Consider the following 25,480-nt stretch of genomic DNA (forward strand, 5'->3'; position numbering starts at 1 on the left):
GAGCTGAGAGGAAAATTGGGTCAGCCATGATGAAACGGCAGAGCAGACTCGATGGGCCAAATGGCCTAACAGTGGTCCTATCTTTTATGGTCTTATGTTCGCATCTCCTTAGTGAGTCTGCATGGATATAATCTTTTCAACGCATCTTTGCCTTGATTGTTACCCTGCACTGACTGCATTCCTGAAATTCGTGTCCTTGCTACATATTCCTTGCGTAGTGTACTCAGGATGAAAGGTAGATGCATACCACATATTATTAGATAAGAGAAGTGACAGCACTATGCAGATCTCTGGATTTGTATGTCATTTCACCCAAATCAGATCTCAAAGCCAGGAGAGATACTAACATCCACCTTGCTCTTGGCTTCTGACATTGTTTATATCAGCTGTTGGAGAGTGACAGGGGTTTTCCACAAAATACTTTAATGCTTCACTTTTTGAGATGTTGCACCTTTAAGCTGGTCAAGATAAAATAAAAACATTATTGCATAAAACTGACTTGTATTCACCCAAAGATCATGGTCTGTTGATTAGCTCACCCTGTGATGCTGGTGTGATTAATAGTGTCATGGATTGAATTGGTCCTTTTGTTAGCACTGTGAACAGGGCAGAGATAAGCAGAAAACATTTTTGCTTACAACATTGCTTTTTCCACATTGTCTGTTTTAAATGTTTAAGAAACAACAAAAGGACCGATCCATTTTGGAGTCTATTCCTATATCAGTCTTTGAAATGGACATTTGACAAAACAGAGCAATATTACTGAACATTCCCACAAAACATGAATATTTGATTTGAATGATAGACTTTACTGTTTGATTATGGACACCTTGTAAGTTTTCTTATATGTTGCTTACTTGCTATTGAAATTAAACTTTTGAATCACAAGCTAGTGTTTACATAAAAAGTTCTGGCCATTTTACTGGAAGAAAAAATAAATGACCATTGAAACAATGTGTTATTTTGCAGCTGGCCGGCATGTGAGGGAATTTTAAAGCTTGTCTATTGCCTGAGCAATTGTCTCGGAAATTATTGATATATTCTACTCTAAGCATTCCTCCCAATGCACAGGTAAGTCAAAGTTTGCATAAACAAGTGACTCATTTCCTGTCTGGCTACTGTTTAAATCATAAAAGTGTAACAGAGAAAAGGGGAGAACTGAGATATCTGGAGATTAATCTGCTGTTTTTTTAACAAACTAATGCAGTTCTTTAAAGAAAGATGAATCAAAGCTCAAGGGAAAAAGTTCAAAGTTAAATACAGCAATTATAAGATGGAGGGGTGTTTAATCTGTAAATGCACAGTAGTCACATGTTCTTAAGAAGTATTTCCAAGAGGGAGTGCCAAACACTTTCACTTTAAATAAGAGCACCTGTGCTTTAATGGTGCTTACTTGGAAGGAGATAATGTAAAAAAAATCTGTTAATGACATGTGAAGTTAAAAAGATTACCTAAGCACAGATGGAAAATGGATCCTTTAATCACACAAGAAATTGTGACATTTTATAAGTATCACATTTTCCAAATCTAACTTGGAGGAAAGCACCTTACAAGTCCATGACACTGTGATTGCAATACCCAGCTCCTGCCTTCTTAAAGAAAAGCAATAGCATTGAAGAACTACATACACTCGGTGGCTACTTTTATAGGGACAGGAGGTACCTAATAAAGTGGCTGCTGCATGTATTTCAGTATGTTTGTGGTCTTCTGCTGCTGCAGCCCATCCACATCAAGGTTCAACAGGTTGTGCATTCAGAGGTGCTCTTCTGCACACCATCACTTTGGTGTTCTTCACACCATTCTCTGTGAACTCTAGAGATTAATGTGCGCAAAAATCTCAAGAGATCAACAGTTCCTGACATACTCAAACCACCCCATCTGGCACCAACAATCATTCCATGGTCAAAGTCACTTAGATCACATTTTTCCCCCATTCTGATGTTTGGTCTGAATGTTTTCACCATGTCTGCATGCATTTATGCATTGAGTGCTGCCACACGATTTCATTTTATTTATTTAGAGGTGCAGCACAAATTAGGCCCTTTCTGCCCTTTGGGCCATACCGTCCAGCAACCCCTGATTTAATCCTAACCTAATCACTGCACAATCTGAACTCTGGGAGGAAACTTGAGCACCCGGAGAAAACCCATCCATTCCACGCGGATGGTGTACAAACTGCTTACAGATGATGCCGGTATTGGCTCTGAACTCTGACGCCTTGACCGTAATAGTGTTGCGCTAGCTGCTACACTATCATGACTAATGATTGGATGATTAGATATTTGCATTCATGAGCTGGTGTACAGATGTACTTAATAAAGTGGCCACTAAGTGTGTTTCACACCGTGTTTGAAATCAGCTGAAAATCAAACTGAAATACACGTTCAGAGAGGAATCCGAGATGTAAATCATCTGGTAACACTATACATTAACATCAAAGTATTGTCCATCAGCCAGAGAAATCTTTGGTGCACAATTTCTGAATGGAATAAATGGATCTACCTTCTACTCAAATAAAAAGACAGAGGGAGCAAGCTCTAGGTTACCTGTTTTACCAGATATTGGCAGCCTGCAGCCAATTCTAACCTAAATCTTACCAGCAGAATATGGTGGCATCGGCTGCCGTTTGCTAATGAAAAAGGAAGGCAGTTTTACTGGAATATAGGATCCAATGCCTGTTCTTCAGTAAGATTTAGCCCTGATTTTAACCCAAAATTCAACCTCACACAGAGAGAACAGGTCACACAATGAAGTGGGAGTCAAGGTCACAAGAACACGTTATTCACCTTCCTCACCTTGCAATCAACCTTGTTTCATTTTTAGGGGTACAGACTAGAGCAATTTACCTTTTATCCCAATCAGGTTGAACTTGACTAAAAACTTACTTTCACATATAAAGGTAAACAATGCACCACACATGTTTTCTGCTGCTGTTCTCACAGGTGACATTTATTCCCTAAATCCAAGCATTTCACAGGAATGACGTACAAACTCCTTATAGAGGACGCCGGCATTCTATATTTTGTCTAATTATTGCAGGTTCCCACTTCGTAGCTATTTGCATGCAATCAGTTTCAAAATGTCATCAAAAGAATCTAAAGGCTTTTGCACTTCTGCATGCTTGTTATTGATTTCGGAGCTTAAATTGCAGGATAGCAATGCTCCTTCACTCTAAAATCCACTTTTCACAGAAAGCACTGGCATGAGTCAGGGAGGAAATTCCAGTGAGACAAATGATGCCATGAATGCAGAAAATGGCAGACATGCTGCAGAGGTAGGAGAGGGACACAATTTCTATAGTGAATTGATTACTTATTTCTGAATCAGACCTTACTTTGCAAAGGACAAGCCCCCAAAACACACAGAGCTAATTATAGCTAGATCATTGTATGTCTTGTATGTAATTCCTGAATCTGTAGCAGCCTTCCTTGATATTGGGCTCATAAAAAGGGGGCAGGTCCTAGAAATTACAGGTGCTTGACTGCCTATGAGATGGCAAAGTGGGACCGATACAGCAGGAGATGGTGAAGCTGGTGACTATCCTCAAGCTTGAGGTTATCTTTTCTAAAGATCGCTTGTTTACCTATTTATACCTGCACAGGTAGTGATAAAGATTTGAAACCTTATAAGCATTGTTTTGCAATACATGTGAGCATGTTTCAAACCAGCATTTCATGTTTTTGTAGATTGAAAAGGAAACATGCCAACGCCCTGGGCCAATCCAAAACCTTACTGCACCCTGCAGTTACAATCATCTCGAGCTAACATATTTCAGAGCCGATACACACAAGGAAATTATTATAAAGAAACTTCACTTAATTTAGCTCAGAATGCTTTGTCCGACATACATACTTGTTTAATGCAGGAAGGACTCCCTTCATTACAGTTTACAGAAAAGCATGTGTCAGCCCCATTGAACTGTGCCACATCTAAACAATAATCTCTTGTGAATGCGTTGACTGCTGCTTTGGACCTGATTCTTGTTTTCATCCACAATTCCTTCTAGTGGAGTTCCAGATTATAATGACAAACTTGATATTGTTGATTGGCAATCAACAGGTCTTTTGGATGTCACCAATTTCCTCATTTCTCCTTTGATTGTTGATGGGGTGGAGGTGATATTTTGCCATTTTTTTATATTATGCATCATTATAAATCTTTCTTTTTAAATGTGTTCTATTGAACAATACACCACCTTGCTAAATATCATCGAGTTATCTTTCCCAGGCTCTGTTCAATACTGGCTCTTAAGCTGAGATACAGATTCACGGTATAGTATAGTCACCCACTACTTCCCTCTGACAGTCTTATTGCTTTCAGGAATTTAACATTGCTGCACTCTCATCCATACTACAATGAATAGGTTCTTGACCCAACATCCAATGCCAGAAGATGAGTCTGCATCCCAGCACGGCAGCTGGGGAGGCTAAGTTCAAAATAATTAATTAAATTATTATGGTCTTATTATGTCTTATGGCTTAACTCAGGAATTAAAGCTATAATTAGATATGGTAATCATGAAATCGTTATTGTTATTAAAAACTCATCTGTTTCACTAATATCCTTCATGGAGGCAATCTTTGATTCCTCCCATTCCAACCAGATCTACAAAAACCTGCAGATCTATGGCCTCTAAACTAACTCCCGGTTTCTGATGACAGAGAACAGATAATAAATGATACACTTGTAATTGCCTATCACAATTCATGAACAAAACATATATATACAAAGATAATGATACTCTGTTGATACACCACTGTGAAATAAGAAGCTGCTATCATTAACTTCTTTTATCCTTCCACTACTGAAATTCTTGTTTTCAAGGCAGTTTTAAAGACCTTGACATTATTTAATCAGGTCCATTCACATCTGAACTGATGTTATTCCATATTTAATAATATATATTACCTATTATGTCCTAGTGTTTTAAAAGATTCTGCAGCTGACATGTGCTGGTCAAATGTTTTAGTTTTAGATAGATTTCCTGATCCTTTAATAATACAACTGGTATCTGGCCTAAAAAAGGGAGGTATTCAGGCAGAGGTTTCAGGGAAGGCTATTTGTATTTGCAAGTGGAATAAGAATAGCTCTGTAGTTTTCTCTATTGTAAAGAAAACTTATTCATCATTGATTTCATAATTCTGCAATTGTAGTGCAAAACGATCCTTTCAAAGAACGTGCAGAATTGTGAATATGCAAATTGTGAGCTTTTTTTGAAACACTATGCAAAGTTTGCAAACACCATTTCAATTGCCTTTTCAATTATCTAATGATGTAGTAGTGCTCAAATATATTTCATACGTTATTGGTATACTGCAAAAATCTCTTTTAAAACACAGCTAATCTTAAAATAATTTAACTTAAATAAATATATTAATTATTTTTTATTAATTTTTATTAACGACCTGGATGTGGGGATAGAAGGGTGGGTTAGCAAGTTTGCAGACGACACAAAGGTTGGTGGTGTTGTAGATAGTGTAGGGGAATGTCAAAGATTGCAGAGAGACATTGATAGGTTGCAGAAGTGGGCTGAGAAGTGGCAGATGGAGTTCAACCCAGAGAAGTGTGAGGTGGTACACTTTGGAAGGAAAAACTCCAAGGCAGAGTACAAAGTAAATGGCAGGATACTTGGTAGTGTGGAGGAGCAGAGGGATCTGGGGGTACATGTCCACAGATCCCTGAAAGTTGCCTCACAGGTAGATAGGGTAGTTAAGAAAGCTTATGGGGTGCTAGCTTTCATAAGTCGAGGGATAGAGTTTAAGAGTCGTGAGGTAATGATGCAGCTCTATAAAACTCTGGTTAGGCCACACTTGGAGTATTGAGTCCAGTTCTGGTCATCTCACTATAGGAAGGATGTGGAAGCATTGGAAAGGGTACCAGGATGTTGCCTGGTTTAGAGATCAGAGATTAAGGGAGCTAGGGCTTTACTCTTTGGAGAGAAGGAGGATGAGAGGAGACATGATAGAGGTATACAAGATATTAAGAGGAATAGATAGAGTGGATAGCCTGCACCTCTTCTCCAGGGCAGCACTGCTCAATACAAGAGGACATGGCTTTAAGCTAAGGGGTGGGAAGTTCAAGGGGGATATTAGAGGAAGGTTTTTTACTCAGAGAGTGGTTGGTGCGTGGAATACACTGCCTGAGTCAGTGGTGGAGGCAGATACACTAGTGAAATTTAAGAGACTACTAGACAGGTATATGGAGGAATTTAATGTGGGGGGTTATATGGGAGGCAGGGTTTGAGGGTCAGCACAACAATGTGGGCCAAAGGGCCTGTACTGTGCTGTACTATTCTATGTTCTATTAATGAGGATGTGGAAACTAATAATTACTTCATGTGTTCAGATTTATTATAATGATTTGAGCATCATTAAATCAATTTTTGGTAGAATGTAATGACTTTTTGTGTAACCTGTTGAATTGCTTGAATAAGTTAGTTCCTATATTCAAGATTAATTTTCAAAACATTTATAAACATGATACCATGTCCAACTGTCTATTATTTTCTTGCAAACCTTTACATGAAATGCCAGTAAATGATTCAATGTTGAGGGTATTGTATGTAAGCTTGTCCTGTTCCTGAGGAATTCACATATAGCTATATACTCTAAATAATAAACACTCAATCATAATTAGGGTTTGGTCCAAGCTCATTGCATCTACTTGTGACAGTCTTGACATTGCTAAGATCAGCTTCTTTTTAAAACTTGTTTTGCTTAAAATTATATGAATGTAGGTTTCGCAGAAGCTATGGTGAAATTTGAGCTCATGTCTAGCATGCAAGATATGTTACAACAATGAGTGTAGATTGGTGATATTAATCAGTATTGTTCAAAGACAGATTATCACCCAACATTTGAAAGTGTCAATATAATAATTTCAGAAAGATTTTGCTGATTATTTTTTATAAAATATGAAACCCAACATTGTTGAATATTTTAGCATTAGTCATATCTATATCAGAACAGATTGTGGTCAGGTAGTATTTGATCCCTTTATTTAGCATCCACCTATAGTATAAACTGAAGTATTAAGGCAGAAAAGGACATGAGCTAAATAGTTAAAACTATTCAGTGGAAGAGTTCGCTTAGTTCTAAAAACCATTGCGTGTGATCAGGATTTAATTTAACAGCATTTTTTTTATTCAGAAGAAATATATCAGAAGTCTTACTGCATTATCTTATAGAAAATTCAGAAATATCTTGAGCCATTGATATGACATGATAAAGTGGCTTCAAATTTTTGACTACTAGTCAAGCAATTGTCTGCTTAAATTATAACAGTAATAAACATCAGTCGATGACACTTACTTCTCGGCTCGCGAGGACCATCCACTGTAACTTTTATAGCTCTGTGATAGGTAGCCACTTGGGGTGGGTTTGTGAATACTGTGATTGTCAATGTAAAGCTTTTACCTGAAAAACAGAGTAAAATATACATTTACTTCTCAACTAGTTATTAACCCCCACAATTGCACAAGCTATTTTATGACATTGTAATGAAACAACACTGAAAAACTGGTTACAGTATTGCAATCCTGAGGTCAGTGTTTATGAAAGCGATCTCTGCGTGAAAATGTGAGACTTTAAAACAACGTTCTCTGGATTAACATTGATGAGCATTTGCTTTGCTTGCAACTTGGTTTACACATAAAGCAAGAAGCAACAATCAATTTGTAAATCTTAAAGTTAAAATGTTAAGACAATAAACATGAGAAAGTCTGCAGATGCTGCAAATCCAAAGCAACACACACCAAATGCTGGAGGAACACGGGAAGTCAACTCTGGAAATGAATATACCGTGGGTCCTTGGACCGAGGACCTTCCTCAGGACAGGAAAGGAAGGGGGAATATGCCAGACTCAAAATGGGGGGGGGGAGGGGAGGGGGGAGGGGTGGAAAAGGAGAATTGTTAGAAGGTGAAGCTAATGTGTAGAAAAGATTTAAAAAAACTGATAAGAGAGGAGAGTGGACCTTAGGAGAAAGGGAAGTAGGAGCAGATTCAGGATCCTGCCTATCACCTCCTTCTCTTTCTCCTGTGGCCCACTATCCTCTTCTATCTGATTCCTTCCTCTCCAGCCCTTTATCTTCTCTACCTACCTGGATTCGCCTATCACCTATCACCCCTCCGCTGGATTATGGAATTCAGGAAGAGAAGGTCGAGGTAACACACACCAGTCCTCATCAAGGGATCAAAAGTAGAAAAGGTGAGCAGTTTTAAGTTCTTGGGCGTCATTTCTAAGGATCTATCCAGGGCCCAACATATTGATGTAATTACAACAAAGGCAACAGAGGCTATACTTAACTTGGTGTTTGAGGAAAATTGGTATGGCACCAAAAAACTCGCAAGTTTCTACAGATATAACATGCAAAGCTTTCTAACTGTTTGCTTCACTATCTGGTTTGGCAGAGCCAGTACACAGGGTTGGAAAAAGCTGCAGAAAGTTGTAAACTCAGCCAGCTCCATCATGGTCATTAGCCTCCCCAGCATCAAGGACACCTCCAAAAGGTGATGCCTGAAAACGACGGCATCCATCATTAAGGACCCCCATCACACAGGACTTGCCCCCTTCTCATTGCTACCATCAAGTAGGAGGTACAGAAGCCTGAAAACACACACTCAATGTTTCAATAACAACCTCTTCCCCTCTGCCATCAGATTTCTGAATGGGCAAGGAACCAATGGATGCTACCTCAATATCTATTATTTCTCCTCTCTTTCTGCACTACCTATTTAATTTAAATGTCTGTGTGTATATATATATATATATATATATATATATATATATATATATACACACACACCTATAGTAATGTATAAATTTTATTATGTATTGCAATGTACTGCTGCCACAAAATATATTTCATGACACATGCCAGTGATATTAAACCTGATTCTGATTTTCATTCTGAGGTGTACCTAATAAAATGGCCACTACGTGTACGTTGATGATAATGGTAACTTTTATTGACCATCCCAAATTTCCCCTGAACCAAGGAGGCAGTTAGAAATTAATCACTTGCAGACCAGATCAAGAAAGGGTGGCAGATTTTACTCCCTGAAGGACATCTGTTTTTTATGATAATCTGGTAATTAATTCCATTATCTGTTTAATGACACAAATTTGAATTTTCCAGCTGCCATGGTGGAATTTGAACTCATGTCTTGGATACTGGCTGCTGAGCAAGTAACTTAACTGCTATGCTACCACTCACCTAGTATGCCATTGCATCTCTAGTTACCGTAATCATGCCATTGTTGTTGATAATGTTTTAGCCTAAAATGAAGTACTTTGCAATATAGATATTTTACGACAAGCCTTCGGCCTTTTTGAAAATTTGGATGCTATGACTTCATTTCTCCCTTGACAGATGTTGCTGCTACAGGAGACAAGAACAAAGATTGATTGCCCTCTGGCTGTAATTTTGAAATCTCCAGTGGACACAAGTGAGGTAGCAGATAACTGAAGGACTGAAGGTCAGCAAGCGTGGTCCTATTTTTTGAGAAAGGCAGCAGGGAAAAGCTTGGTTATGATGAGCCTGTGAACTAAAGATTAGTGTAGGCATAATCTTAGAAAAAAATCTGAGTGGTGTAGTCAATAATTGCTTGGAAAGGCAAGGGCAGCCAATATGGCTTTTGCAAGGTCAGATTCTGCCTGGCCAATTTGATTGAACTCTTTAAACAGTAAATTGTATCTTCTCATGGGCTTTAATAAGACATTTGACAAGTTCCCATCCGGGAGACGGGTGTAAAGTGCTCGGGCCCATGGGATCCAGGGCAGGTTGGCCAACTGGATCCAGAATTAGCTTGGCAATAAAAGAGAGGGTGATGGTAGAAAGCTAGTTGTAGTGTCCCACAAGGGTCAATGCTGGAACCCTCGCTGGTGGTAATATCCATGAATGACTCGGACGGACTGATCAGTAAGTTCATGAATGAGACAAAGAGTGATGTAGTTGTTGATAGTGTGTAGGGAAGTCTTAGGCTACAAGAGATATCAATGTGTTGGTGAAGTGGGCTGAAGATGGACAAATGTACAGGCAAATGTACTTTGGGAGTACTAATGAGGCGGGGACATACAATTTAATGTTTGGGCCTTAAGGAGTATTGATGAACAGAAGGACCTTGGATTAGAAATTCAATGATCCTTGAATGTGGCAACACAAATTATCTGATAACAAAAGCATGTTGGTTACTGGTCTTTATTAGCTGGGGAATTAAAAACAGAAGGGGGGGGGTTATGCTCCAACTTCTTAAAACCTTGGTCATACTTTAGCATACAGTTCTGGTCACCATGGTATATGATCAAAACAATGGTGCTGGACAGAGTGCAAAGCAGATTATTAGAATGTTGTCTAGGTTGGAGCAAGTCAGTTCTGAGCAGAGACTGGAGAAACTAGGCCCATTCTCCCCAAAGTACAGGAGATTACAAAGGAACGTAATGGAGGTATAAAACACTGATAGAGTAGACAATAGGAAAGTTTTCCTCATATTGGAAGTACATAAAATTATAGAGCATAGTTTAGAGTTGGGAGAAGAGACTTAGAAGGGCTATAGGGGGAGGTTCTAGACCCAGAGAATGGCAAGTATCTGAATGTACTGCCCAGGGAAGAGTTTGAAGCTGGGTTCTGACAGCATTTAAGAAGTGGTCTTGAACCAGCACTTGAATAATTTGAGCACAGAAAGCTGTGGACCAGGTGCTGGGAGATGGGATTAATATGGGAAGGGTGACCACACAGCAATGCAGATGAATAGTCTGTTTCCGTGCTGTATGATTCTACGACTATGCACTTTAATGCTCACTTGATAGGTGAATAGAAATTCAGTTGTCTTAATTTCATTGCTTGATTAATAATATTTTGTATTCATTTAAATCAATTAAATTTCAGCTGATGTTTCCTAATTAACTAAACATATATAATATGTTGATGACCTTGAAAGTATAGTGAAGATATACGTCAATCAGTTGTATATGATCTCATTATATTTCAGGGAGGTTATGCATAATTTGCATAAGTTGTAGCACAAGTTGTAGCACCCTGAATAAGAGAAAGGAGGGTCAGGCCATCATACTAGTGGGTTCCTTATCGACCAAGTGTGGTACAAAGAAGTCATGTAATGAACTTGAATGCCTACCTGCACATGGTGGGGTGACTAAGACCCTAATAGTTTTTTTTTTGCCTGATAATCTCATAAGGTTGCTAGTTACTGTGGTTTAGGAGGAAGCAACTGTAGCCTACTCATTTAGTTGTAGGAACACACATAAGTTGTAGTCAGCCTTGAAAGAGAAAAAGCAACTAACAAGGCCACAAGGTTCTCCAATGCAAGATCATTTTTCATCAGGAGAAAAAAAATCAATTAGGAATCATGACAGAAGGAATGTTCTAGTTGCCTTGCATTGCAAGATCCTAACTATTTCTTTGAAATGATTTATGATGTCAGTACATATGGTGACCAGAAATTTTTTTCTCCTCATAGAGCACATTTTCTAATTTTAGTCAACATCTATCTCTCAGTCAATAGCATTAAAACTGATGATGTGTTATGAAAACGTTTCTATTTGCGGGAGCTCACAAAGGACAAACTGGCTGCCATGCTTTCTATTTTACCACAATAAGTACACTTCATAAGTACTTCATTAACTCTGAAGTGCTCTTCAGCAACTTGAAGCTATGAAATGTGCATTATCAATACTTTATTTTCTTTTCAGATTGAAATTGAGCAAAGAAGTTTTATACTTGGATCTGAAGAGATGGCATAAAAATTCATCCTTATTTCCTTTTGCTAAATGCACAATATTGTAGCAGATGTGAAGTGAGTTCTACTTCCAATATTCAGTTTCATTGCCTGCAGCGCAGCTACGTTTTTGAAGCTGAGTACAGCACACTGCCACCATTATATTGTGCATTTCATGCATGCAGCAAGGAGAAATTTCCAACTCATTATATTTATATAGCAAAAGCAACATACTTTGCATGCCGGAAATATGAAGAGAATAGCAGTAAATGTTGAAAATGTTCGGCAGCGGGCAGCAGTATTTGACAGAAACCGAGTCGACATTTCAACTCGGTGATCTTTCATCACTATGCCACAAGTTCTGGTACAAGTTCAAGAGCCCAATTTTCAACTAAATTCTCCAGCTACTCACAACTACAGTAGAGAACAATGCGCAAATGTTATGACGTTAACCTTTAAAATTAATAATATCAATGCTGAGAATGCATGAAGTGCAGGAGGTCCTAAGTGATCTTGATTTCAAACCCAACCAATATTGTAGTATAGCATCTAATTGTTTATATATATAAGTTATGCAATTTAGAATGGAGTTAGTATAAAACTCCTTTAAACCGAGTGAGTACTATATAATGATCTGCATTGTTCAGTCAATGGTAAAGCAATGGTATTTTCTGCCAACCACAAAGGAAACTGCCCGCAGAGATCTAATGATTTCTGTGGCATTTATTTCCTCTTTCCAATATTGGGTGCTATCAGGTATTCGCTCAAGGGAAATCCCTGGCATCTAGTGATATTATCAAGAAGGTTGAACAGCCAATCACCTTGAAGAAATCTTATGGGTAAAAAAAACCAGGAAGATGATAAAAACAGCAGATGCTGAAAATCTAAAGCAAATTATGCCATGAACACTCAGCTGGTCAGGCAATATGTGTGGAGGGTAAAATTATACTAATGTTTCAAATTAATATGTTTCTTTGTCCACAGATGCTGCCTGATCTGCTACATGTTCCCAGTATTTCCTGTTTTGTTTCAGAGAACAATTGTGTTTGGTTATTTCTGCATATTTCACAAGGGTTAAAATAAAGCCACACATGAAATTATAATAGAAAGTGGGGCACGATAGCACAACTGCTTTACGGCACCAGCGATAGTCGATCAGAGCTTGATTCCTGCTGCTGTCTCTAAGGAGTTTGTATATTCTCCCTGTGACTGCGTGGATTTCCTCTGGGTTCTCTGGTTTCCACCCACATTCCAAAGACATGCAGATTGGGGTTATTAAACTGTGGGCATTCTGTGTTGACTCTGGAACAGCTGCAGGCTGTCCCCAGCACAATCCTTGCTGATGTGATTTAACGAAAACAATGCACCATGTTTCAGTGTTTTGATGTACAAGTGACAAATAAAGGTAATCTTCAAAAGCAATAAAGAAGCTTGCAAAATAAAGTTAATCATTTTAAAATGTAGGCACGACAGTAGCGTAGCAGTTAGCCCGACACTATTACAGCTTGGGGCATCAGAGTTTGGAGTTCTATCCTGGCATCCTCTGTGTCCTCCCACAGTCCAAAGATGTACCAGTTAGTAGATGAATTGGCCACTGTAAAACATCCTGTGATTACCCTAGGGTTAGATTGAGGGGATTCTGTCAGCGTGACTTGAAGGGCTGGAAGAACCTATTTCACACTGTATCTCTAAATAGAATAAAACAAAATACTTTGCACATGTAGCCACAGTGATGTTTGAGGGTCATTTAGATTGTAAAGTGACAATTTGGACTTGATAAAAACTGACTTTGATTTCACATACCATTTTATTTCAAGAATAAGTTTCAAATGCCTGAAGACAATGTTATGAAGCCGATACTGGAATAAATTGCAAGCGATGTACTGTACTGCACAGGCCAGAGATTCGCTGGCAGCAATCTCTGAGTATCCAATCTTAGATCCACAAGGGTATCCCTTAGTGGCTACTGTCTGTTTCACAGTGTAATTATGTTAATTGTGGAAGTTGTAATAGTCATTGCAATGTAAGATGGAGTTCATTAAATATAAAAAGGAGATTTATAAAAGTGTGAAAAGCATTCCATAACTCCCTATCTTACTTAAAAACTAATTTGGCTGTTTTCACAATCTGATCTATAGGGAGTAAAATTAGAAACTTAAAATGTATGGTTCTTCTATATAACCATATGCAAATTACTGACTGCAAAGATTAGATAGTAAAATATTATACTTTGACATTTGCAGCAAAGCATGTTCCAAATTGTGTGACTAATTAAAAGGTATCTTAAAAATAATATTTCAAATATTGCAGATTCATTGATTTAGTAATTTAATCTACATGAACGCAAAATAACACAAAAGAAATGAGTTGGAAAAATTAGCACATGGCAATGACATCATAAAATTGCCAATGTCGGGAAACAAGACCATAAGATATAGGAGCAGAATTATGCCATTTGGCCCATTGAGTCTGCTGCACTATTTTATCACGGCTGATCAATCTTTCCTCTCAGCCCCAATCACCTGCCTTCCCCATCCCTTCATGCCCTGACTAATCAAGAATCTATCAACCTCTGCCTTAAATATACATAAAGACTTAATCTCCACAACTGCCTGTGGCAACGAATTCCACAGATTCACCACTCTCTGGCTAAAGAAATTCCTCCTCAATATATTTCTTTATGAAGTATATTTCATATACTTAGAATTCTACAATTTGCATTTAATAAAGTATTGGATCAACAAAAATATTCAAAACTATTTAATCAGAATAAAATTACCGCTGTGATAAAGATATGGACTATTTTAGTATTAGAACAAAGGCGTAAATTTATAGAGTCATACTATCATAGAACACCACAGCACATAAAAAAGGCCCTTTGGCCCATCTAGTCCATGCTGAATAATTAATCTGTTGAATTCCATCAACCTGCACTTCCAAGGAATTATCGATCTGTATTCCCACATCTCCTGTTCTACCCCACTCCTCAGTGTCATACCTTTCACTGTGTAAACCTCAGTCTGGTTTGTTCTCCCAAACTGCAACCTCTCACATTTGTCTGCATTAAATTCCATCTGCCATTTTTCGGTCTGGTTTTGCAGCTCATCCAGATCCCACTGGAAGTTTTGATGGCCTTCCTCTCTGTCCCCAAATCTACTGATCAAAGTTTTGACGAAAATTATAAATAGTGAAGGAAGCAGCCATTTTAAGAGGCATTTCTAGAGTGTGGATATGATGGTTCTAAGGATGTGAACAATTGTGCCTGGAATTCTGAGGATGTATGTTTGTTCAAGCGTTCTGGATGAGAAAGTGAAATTGTAGATGGAGTGAGCAGTTGCCTGAAGGGTTACATTTCAATGTTTGAGGAAGGGAACAATGCCATTTTCAAAGAAACACTGGAACTGGTAGACTGGAAAGGTGGGCTGCCGAGATTCGGGCAGATTTCACTCCTCCCGCGATTGCCACTCTTCTCACCGCGACGCTGAGGCTGTGAGACTTCCCCCAGCTGCTATGCTTTGTGTCTGAGAACTCTGCAGCGATCTGCCCTGCTAATATGGTGACCTAATACCAAGACTTTGGGCCTACTCTGGGGATTTGAATCGAAGGACTCAATCTGGTTTGGAATGTTGTTGTCGTTGCTCTCTTCTCTTGATTTGTTTTTTTTTCTTTTACTCTGCGTATTGGGGGTTGATCTTTATCTTTTTTAATTGGGTTCTTTTTGGGTTTCTTGCTTTGCGGCTGCCTGTAAGCAGGCAAATCTCAATGTTGTTCAATTATCGATTCTTTGATAATAAATGTACTTTGAATCTTGAATCTGCTTTGATTGGAAGGGTATTTATCAGGTCATGGAGAAATACAGCAAACTATATCATGTTTAAATTCAGAAAAAACGAGAAGTGTCATTTTTAATCCTTCGATTAAATTTGAAGAGACTTGGAAGCCACTTATTCAACATTTTCATATGATGTAGTTTGACCTTTTCCGAATCCTTTTTATTAACTTAGAATACATATATGAACAGAGGAACGGAGTTGATGACATTAATGAATGTATTCGATCTAATATATTGGTTCAGCCTTGTTTTGTTCTGTTTGCTTTTTTTTGGGGGTTTAGTCATTAGTTCTTTTTTTAAATTTTTTTTCTTTTTTGGGGTTTTTTTTCTTTGCAATATCCTTTTCTTTTTATTTCTTTTTTCTCCATGATTAACTATATCATGAGTTTGGAAGTCTATTACACTTGTACTATTTGTAGTCTTTTTTTGTATATGTTTATTATAAGATAATTCCAATCTCTTTGTATCACTTCTATTATGTTTATGAACTTGAAAATTAATAAAAAGATTAAAAGAAAAGAATAAGAAATACAGCACGGATACAGGCCCTTCCACATAATGAGTACATGCTGACCCCGTCGTACCTACCCAGCCAGTCCCAACTTCCTGCAATGGGTCATATTCCTCCAAGCCCTGTTCCTCCACATACCTATCCAAACTAGTTCTTAAATGATCTCCGTCTGACAGCTCATTCCACATACTCATCAGCCTCTGCAGGAAAATGTTGCTGCTTGTGTCCCTTTTAAATCCCACTATATTTCAAATATCAGTACGTGTTGATGCTCGGAAGGGTCAGCTGTTCAATGGAAATTTAGGGCAGAAAAGCAGGAATCATGAACAAAATGAACGTGAAAGAGGAAGGTTGAGTAATTAAGAGAGTGAGAGATGCCTTAACACTGATAAAATAATTATATAAAAAAAGAACCCATTGAATCCACGTCCCATTCCCATTCTGATATGTCCCACGTCCCATTCCCATTCTGACATGTCTATCCACGGCCTCCTCTACTGTAAAGATGAAGCCACACTCACGTTGGAGGAACAACACCTTATATTCCGTCTGGGTAGCCTCCAACCTGATGGCATGAACATTGACTTCTCTAACTTCCACTAATGCCCCACCTCCCCCTCGTACCCCATCCGTTATTTGTTTATATATACACATTCTTTTTCTCTCTCTCCTTTTTCTCCCTCTGTCCCTCTCACTATACCCCTTGCCCATCCTCTGGGCTTTTTCTCCCCCTCCCCCTTTACTTTCTCCCTAGGCCTCCTGTCCCATGATCCTCTCATATCCCTTTTGCCAATCACCTGTCCAGCTCTTGGCTCCATCCCTCCCCCTCCTGTCTTCTCCTATCATTTTGGATCTCCCCCTCCCACTTTCAAATCTCTTACTCGCTCTTCTTTCAGTTAGTCCTGACGAAGGGTCTCGGCCCGAAACGTCGACTGTACCTCTTCCTAGAGATGCTGCCTGGCCTGCTGCGTTCACCAGCAACTTTTATGTGTGTCCATTGAAAATGTTATGGTTCTGAAAGGACAGCATTTACAAAGGAAAAGGCATTCATAATGCAAAGAGTAAAGAGATTATTTGCTGTTGAATGGAAGACAAAGTTTAACAGGACAGTAATCAGCTTGGTAATTGATAATTAAGACAGAATCTCCCATGTAACACTCAAGCTGTCATTGAATGGTCAATTTACATCGAAGTATTGAGTATAAGAGCTGGAATGTTATGATGAGGTTGTATAAGGCATTGGTGAGGCCGAATCTGGAGTATTGTGTTCAGTTTTGGTCACCAAATTACAGGAAGGATATAAATAAGGTTGAAAGAGTGCAGAGAAGGTTTACAAGGATGTTGCCGGGACTTGAGAAACTCAGTTACAGAGAAAGGTTGAATAGGTTAGGACTTTATTCCCTGGAGCGTAGAAGAATGAGGGGAGATTTGATAGAGGTATATAAAATTATGATGGGTATTGATAGAGTGAATGCAAGCAGGCTTTTTCCACTGAGGCAAGGGGAGAAAAAAACCAGAGGACATGGGTTCAGGGTGAGGGGGGAAAAGTTTAAAGGGAACATTAGGGGGGGCTTCTTCACACAGAGAGTGGTGGGAGTATGGAATGAGCTGCCAGACAAGGTGGTAAATGCGGGTTCTTTTTTAACATTTAAGAATAAATTGGACAGATACATGGATGGGAGGTCTATGGAGGGATATGGTCCGTGTGCAGGTCAGTGGGACTAGGCAGAAAATGGTTTGGCACAGCCAAGAAGGGCCAAAGGGCCTGTTTCTGTGCTGTAGTTTCTATGGTTCTATGGTTCTAATATACAAAGCCCAGAAGTTTAATACAGAGTACTATCTTAAACTAAATCCACTTTTTAAGTGAAAGAAAACAGTAAATGCTTGCAATCAATGTCTCAAAACTATTAAGCTTCCCTGAAAAGTTTAGTGCTATAGGTATGTAATATCTGCAATTCATTTAGAGGATGGATTAAAATGATTTCCACCTGGCCATGTGATGGCATTATTCCAATGTTATGTACAGTAGTAGATAATTCCCATATGTGCAATATTTATTTTCCAATGTGTGAAAAGTCAGCACAAGTAAGACATGTTAAACATCAGGTGCAGAGTTAACTCATCAAAGCTGATGTTCTGTCAGCACCTACCAATCTTTTAGTTAATCTGAAAAATGTGATGAAAAATGCTATACACTTCACAATGCAGGTGGTGCGGAAAATACTCAAAATCTGATAGCTGACAATTTTTTAGGACTAATCAATAACAAGCCTGCAGTCAACATTGCTCCTCAAGTCAATGCAACCAGCACAAAATGGATTAACTACACTTATTTCCTGGGATCTCAGTGTGTGTAAGCTGTCTATTTGTCTACTGTAATTGTGATTCCTAAGTAATTCACTGTTTCCAATCATTTTAATGCTGCCTTAGGTTTCCAGCTATTGAAAACCAAATTTTATTTGTTTAATTGAATCTAAAGGACTGAGTCAAGAATATGTATCAGTTGTTATCGTTCCACTAAACTGATAGAGTTGATCACTGATGTGCACATCAGTGATAGGCAATAATTGATCATATTACTGTCTACAGATTTAATACCTGATGTTAACATTTCTCCAAATAAGAGTATCCATAACTTTGAAAAGTGACTAATTTCTGGATGTCTGTTTTATTCATTATAAGTAAATGGATGGATGTTAATTTTTAAAGTATCTTATTTAATTCCCTAAAGTTGCTCAGAATTTGTAAAACGCAGCGGGAATATCAGAGAAAGGAATGGTCGGTATCAGCAAAACCCTGTACCTTTTCAGTGGGCATTCCCACATATGTAACAAGTTAGATATGCAATTGTTACTCATTTCCATAGCAGTTTGTGCAGTAATGCTTCAGGACAGGAAAAGGTGGGCGTTGTAAAGTGAGTCAATAAAACAGTCATCGCTTTGCATCAGTACAGGGTTTTGTATGAACCAGCAAATGAATCAGAACAAACTGTTTCAAGTTGAATTACTGACTGGGCACTTGGTAGCTCCTATTGTCTACATCTCACTGGTATGTTATAATAGAAAATTTTAAATTTGTCTTCATGTAGAGGTTCAAGCATTTGGCTTGATGAATCAGCTTTTCAATATTTTTGATTTTCAAAAATCAGTAGCCATCCAATGAGATCTCACTCCTTTTGTCCATTCTTTGGGCTAGTATGTATGTGCTTAATAGCTTTGTCTTTAATTTGTGTCAACTAAATTTGTCTATGCCTGCTGTGTATGGCCAGTAAATCGGCAACTCAGTTCTAAGTGAGTAATAGGTTTGAGCACTCACTTCCCTATGTTCACACAGGTTGCAATCTGCTGGTGATTGCTCCCTGAATGCTCAGCTGAAATGGGATTCAATTAATGATCTTATCTCTTCATCTCCCTCTTCTTGAACTAAATCTCACAAGACAAGTCTTGACTTAAAAATCTTTTGCAGTTCTTCCTGCCTTTGGCAGAGTCTGAGCTGGAAACAAACCTTCTGCTTCAAAGCAAAGCATGGGGTTTGTTCTGTGAAGAACAGAAGAAAAAAAGGGTCAAGTCTGTTTGGACATAATTACACTTCATCAAAAGAAGCTTTCTTCATCTCCCATGCGTGAAAAGCCTGCAAGCAGTTAGTCTTTTTTTAAAAAGAAAAAAATGCTTTTTGGGAAACTAGCCAAGAGAAAAGCAAAACAGTAAAACTGGGTACACCACTCCTTCATGATTTCTTTGAACGTTTGAACAATTTTTCAGGTACATTCAGCTAATGTGTCTGTATTTTGTACTGGCTTTCAATCTTTAACTCAATACTTTTTAATGGAAACAATATTAAATTGTCAATATCAAGATGTTTTGGCAACATCCGTCGTTTTCTTTCTCCTTTTAGGATCACTTTTCAAAAAGTGTTGCTCATTCACTGTTTGTCCGTAACAGACAAAAATTAAAAGTTAGCTGCAAAGAATTAAAGTGAAAGAAGATGCGTCACTTATTTCAATTTTGTCATTTAGAACTGAGTATATCTACAATAACTTTGACACGTTTAACTATTACTGGAGATGAGCTGCAATGAGCATTGAGAAAGAGCTCGTTCAGCCCATCTTTCAATATATTTGCAGAACGATAAGATTGCTGACCTAATCCTATGAGGAAATAAAAGGAAAGGGAAGCATAAAATAGTCAAAATTACTGGGAAATTGACAGAACAGATAAATAGATAACTTACCCAAAAGTAATATTTCGTCAGAATATGAATCCGTAGGCGAGAAAAGCGGATACATAGATGTGACTGTTATTGTTTAAAATCGAATGCAGTTAACGATAATTTCTATACCTGCATCAATGCTAGATGCTATCACGTTCCCGTACCTTGGAAAGAAGGTATTACACTAGGACCTCACACACCGGCGCATATTGTTAAAGTGACCACGAATTTAAATGAGGTAAAATACTGTACCCCGTCCACTTCGGCCGACGAACCGTAAATCGTTGAAACGAGCCACTTGGTTCTTCATGACCGCCGAGGCGTTGCGGAGTTCGGCCGAATAATTCTCATCATTGCCGGCCATGACCGTGACCACAGTGCCGTCAGGAACATCCCCCAGGGCGACAACCTGTCAGAGAGCAACAAACACCCTCATTACCGTGGGAGATGGCTCGCGGAGCACGGGATGGGGTAACTTCAGCCACCAGCGGGGTAGCTCTGGGTTACATTACGGCTCTTAAAACAAGTGCTACTGATGGATATTGTCTTCTGATCTCTTGATAACTGGCGGAATTCTTTCTCACCCCTTTATCCTTTTCAAAGTAAAATTGTTAAATGTCTATTTAAATTATGATACAGTTCGCTGTACAAAAAAAAGGATTGTTATTTTGTTTGCTAGAATGTGTCAATATTGTCTAACTATTTATTTCACAGTTCCTGTGACCTCATCTTCATAGCAACAGGCAACTCGGGGAATTGCGTTTCCACAATCAATTCGCAACTTTTCAGTGAGCTCTCTCGATGGAAATTAATTGATCCCGTGCTACCATCAAACAAAAGTTTTTTTTTAACGCAGTTATGCGTACTGTTCGATAATCAATACGTCCACACCACAATTAATAAGTGCACGGATTTCACCTGAAATAAAGATCTACATACTGTTCTGTGCTCAGAAATAGGTGCAGGATCAGAAAAAAAGACACGGAACGGATAAAATGCTGAACACTCGCCAGTTTTATAGTCTTGATTGGTGTTAAAATATAATATGGAAGTTTAAAAAGTTGGTACTATACTCTCAGCAAACTAAAACAGTAGATATTTAACAGTAGTTAGTGGTAACAATGCACATTAAAAGCTGTCAGTATTTATTTAAGTGCACTTTCAACTGCCGTGACTGTTACCTTTCATTTATTGAAATAGCATGTTTATCGTTCGGTATAGCTTACAATATTTCTTTCCGTCTCTTGTGCTTAGTCTAAAAGATGTGGCTTGTTCTTCTTACCTTGAATGCCACGGGTAAGGTTTTGTTGCACCGCCAGTGCGACGGTAGGATAGAACAGAGGAAATTGGGGCTGTCAGTGCGCACCAGCTCTGCAGGGTGATCGGCAATGATATCCACCATGGTTCGGTTCTCATGGGGTCGGATCATAGACCTGCTCAGCGCCGCCGTCCCGGCTGTTCCGACTCCGGGCCCTGGTTCCTGGTGAGGCACCATCCCGCTCACATCGCTCATTTTCCCCGTTGCTGGTAACGTGGTGGACGGTGGAGTAAAGCGCCGGCTCGTAGTGGGATCTACGGGAATACGCATCACAACACTTTGATTAGGGGCTTACAGTAGCCACAAATAGTCAATTTGTCCAGTTAATATCCGTTATTGACATTCAGTTCAATTCAGTCCAGTTTCTTTTTTTAAAAGTTTCTCCTCTAAAGTACAAAGCAGCTTTTTTTTCAGGAAAGTCGGATTTTCCTTCTGTGACTACAAATATATTCCAAATGTCTGACTTTAGGGAGAAAATTTCTAATCCACGTTGTGGTCAAAACGATCAAGAGGAGGGAAAGCCACAGTTTCCAACTGGTGGTTTCACGGAGGTTGGGATTATAAAGCAAGTTTGTGGTCATGAAAAAAGTGAGCGATGATGAGACATCAAAGAGCACGTGGTGGCTGTAGGAGTCATCAACGATTTTAAAATATACTGTATTCCCTCGCAAGATGCGAAGTCGAGACGATCACGTTGGTACTTTTCCTGCTCCTTTTCTTGCCCCAAATGTCCACATGAGTGTGTATTCTCTTCCACGCTGATGAGGCGGGGGTTGGAGTAAAGTTTTCAGAATGCGGCTGGAGAGTAAGCACTAAAACATTTCCGCGAATGAATGAAAGTTATAAAGCTTGCCCCAGAGTAAAGCTTCACAAAAAAAAGACTATTAAAATAATTTACATATCCAATCGTAAAATGTGCAAACGCCTACTTGTGATCTGAGCCTATCAAAGCTCTCCGATGCTTTCTTCGCAATTTATTTCCTCAAGGAGTGTTAGGAGGCAGACGACTTCCAGTTTCTGTCGCGACTTAAAAACTACAGCTGTCTTGCCACTAAGTTTACATCGATAATGCGAATTAAAATGTTCTAATAAGTGTCAATCAACACTGATAAGTGCTGAAATAGAAACAAGCGCAGTGTAACCACGGGTTAATTTTACTTAAATAATTCAGAAAACATGAATGGGATGGGGAATTGAATGCACTGAATTTGGAGCACAACCTACCGAGATCCAGTCTCTTGCTGTAAATTAGCGGCGAGCCTAACGATAACTTTCAAATGTACAAAACGCTATTTGAATTAGAGTGAGGAAGCAATTATTTAGCTAGTCAGTAATCTGGCACTGGCAATGTTCTTGTTAAACCAACTTCAAACGACATGCTTTTTTCAGAAGTAATCATCAAAGGGACATGATCTATAGCATGTAACGTAATGGCAAAACGTTGTATTGGATAAAGTTATTTGCTTTGGATTGGCTAATTAAGTAGGATATTACACTTTTATTCTGATCCTTATAGTTAAGTACCGTTTATTTGAATTTTAGTTAAATACAACATATGCCGGCTATCTTGCGTGTTTATTACATAACAAGGAGGACCATAAATGACGCAAGAGCCGGTAGGATAAAGCGCCCTGTTGTTTCGATTTACTATTAATGTTAATTGGAATATATTACTAAGCAGACTTTCCCAAACTTTTTCTTTGAAAGGGAGCCTTGCAGTGACGTGAGTGCGGATTAAACAATGTAATCTTGTTCATGTACGTTAATCGAAAATTCATGTAATCGGTTTGAAGTGCAGTGCAACAAGATCTGAAAATACAATTCAGTTTAGTAATGATCACAAGCAATCATCCTCCTAGCTCGCCAACATTCAACTGGCAGACCAGCGAACATTTCGCGCAGGGAAGTCAGAAGGACCTGCGCATGTTTTGATTGACGGCCGAATCGTCCATTTACCGGTCGAATTGGTCTTGACAACCGTAACAGCTCGGCAACCAATCCGAGTAGGGAATTGTGCTGCGGGAACACGCAACCGAACGTAAGTGCGCGAGCAGAGCATGCCGGGTATTGTGGTAAAATCTGGCTCTGGCCGGTACTCGTTAACGAAACTACAATTCCCAGGGTGCACTGGGAACAGCATATGCGTCTGAGGACCTGAAAGTGTTTGGTCGGGTGCGCGTGAGGATCTGTCAAATCCGGAGCTGAGATTTAAAAGTGTACGCACATTCCCGGTAGAATTACGCCCCTTTCGTAACGAACTGCGTGCGTTTGCAGGGGGTTTCCTCATTAAAACGAAAGTGAGTAGAACCATTACTCATTCATGGTTTTATGCCGCAGGCCTAAATTCTGACTTGTTCCTCCAGCACTGTCCTGCTGTCCATAAACAAGTCTCTCTGTTTCACTCATAGACAACACGTGAACAGGTTTCTGATCAACCGTGTGTGCAAGACCGATTGAGTTTTCTGTTGCGCAGTAAGCTGAAAACTTTCATCTAACTGCCCGGTAATGAACTTCCACCCACCGTTCTTGCCTCACACATACCGAGAACAGCCACAGTTTCCGCGACCCTGCACGTGGACCGACCGACCCACGTCCCAGTGACCCGTCGAGCACAGAATCACACAATTCCACTACATCCCGGGTTCCTATATACACAGACATCGTTGCTTCTATTCCACTGAACCCCATGTTTCTGCACTGGCACAGGTCACCACTTCCCTGATTGCCCTAAACTGCATGTGCAGACCTCTATTACCCCCGAATCCACTGAACAATTTGTTCCTGAAAATGTAGGAAACACTCCATCCTTGATTCTATTCAACTGTGTTCCTGCACATACATTAAGCACCACTTCCCTGAATTTAGTGCGAAGCATACCGTCTCCCCACTTTTCCAGTTCAGAATATTACATGTGTGTGGAAGCCTTGTTTCTGTGCACGCACACAGTACGGTGTGTTTAGTGAGTCAGTGTGTGTGCACAGAGCGCCTCCCTCTCCCGTCAATCCTTACAAAAACTGCGTTCTTGTGTGGATGTATCCTCTCGTGCAATGAATGTTCTCCTTTCTATTTTGTTCATTGCTAATTAAGGGTGTACTTATATGATGCATAGTGTATTCTCATAATATTTTAGATATTTTGTTACTCTGCATCTTGTTATTTAAGCTGCCTGCAAAGAATTATTTGGCCATAGTTAGTTACCCCAACATGCAACTCATTCTTTTATTTTCTGTCACATATATGATGTTGCAAACGTTTGGTGTTAATCATTTCTCTTGCTCTTTCTTTCAAGTCTTTTTTTTCTGCCACATTGCTCAATACTATAGGAGGATTGAGCATTGGAACAGTCTGTTCATTGATGGATTTAGTTACTATTGATAAAATATAGTCCAATTACAAGCAGTTTACAATGCTACAGCTATTAGTAGGATGTGGATTGATGAAGTGAGTAGGCCTGACTTAAAGGGGAATAGATTGTACAACATTGAAGTTAGTAGACCAGTGTTCCAGATTGTTAAACCAATGACATGAGTTCAATTTGAACCGTAGCATCTGCAATTTTTAAATTTAAGTAAAATATGTATTAAAACAATATCTGGAATTTAAATGAATGCCAGTCTTGGTAATAGCAAATGACTGGATTGCTGTGAAACCCAATCTGGTTCACCAAGATCCTTCAAGGAGGGAAATTTGTCATCCTGGCCTCCAAGTAATTCCAGACCAACCAGAAGGTTGATATTTAACTGCCTGCAAATCTAAGAGGCAGTTTAAAAAAATGCTGTTAAATGAAAGAAGTTAAAAGCAACACTTTACACCACCATCACACAAAATGCATGAGGAACTCAACAGGCCAGGCAGTGTCTATGGAAAAGAGTAAACAG

The 25,480-nt window shown here is 39.0% G+C and overlaps 2 protein-coding genes across 7 annotated transcripts in view; one reads left to right on the plus strand and one right to left on the minus strand.

Moving 5' to 3' along the window:
* runx2a (RUNX family transcription factor 2a) overlaps positions 1-25,480 on the minus strand; it is a 182,473-nt gene that overhangs the window by 72,228 nt on the left and 84,765 nt on the right. For 2 of the 3 annotated variants that reach the window (XM_063035225.1, XM_063035216.1), the window contains exons 1-3: positions 21,567-22,405; positions 20,537-20,693; positions 7,311-7,415 (exon numbers count right to left, since the gene is read on the minus strand). In XM_063035225.1, the coding sequence (XP_062891295.1) occupies positions 7,311-7,415; positions 20,537-20,693; positions 21,567-21,872 (568 nt within the window). In that variant the 5' untranslated portion in view covers positions 21,873-22,405. Of the gene's footprint in view, positions 1-7,310; positions 7,416-20,536; positions 20,694-21,566; positions 22,406-25,480 lie in introns of those variants that run through there. The other variant, XM_063035231.1, reaches the window with a different exon arrangement.
* supt3h (SPT3 homolog, SAGA and STAGA complex component) overlaps positions 23,736-25,480 on the plus strand; it is a 425,840-nt gene continuing 424,095 nt past the window's right edge. The window contains exons 1-2 of one of the 4 annotated variants that reach the window (XM_063035264.1): positions 23,736-23,899; positions 24,011-24,104. The gene's annotated coding sequence lies outside the window, so the exon portion shown is untranslated. The remainder of the gene's footprint in view (positions 23,900-24,010; positions 24,105-25,480) is intronic. The other 3 variants (XM_063035273.1, XM_063035254.1, XM_063035280.1) reach the window with 3 other exon arrangements.

This window comes from Mobula hypostoma, chromosome 2 (assembly GCF_963921235.1).
Source record: "Mobula hypostoma chromosome 2, sMobHyp1.1, whole genome shotgun sequence".
Taxonomy (NCBI): Eukaryota; Metazoa; Chordata; class Chondrichthyes; order Myliobatiformes; family Myliobatidae; genus Mobula; species Mobula hypostoma.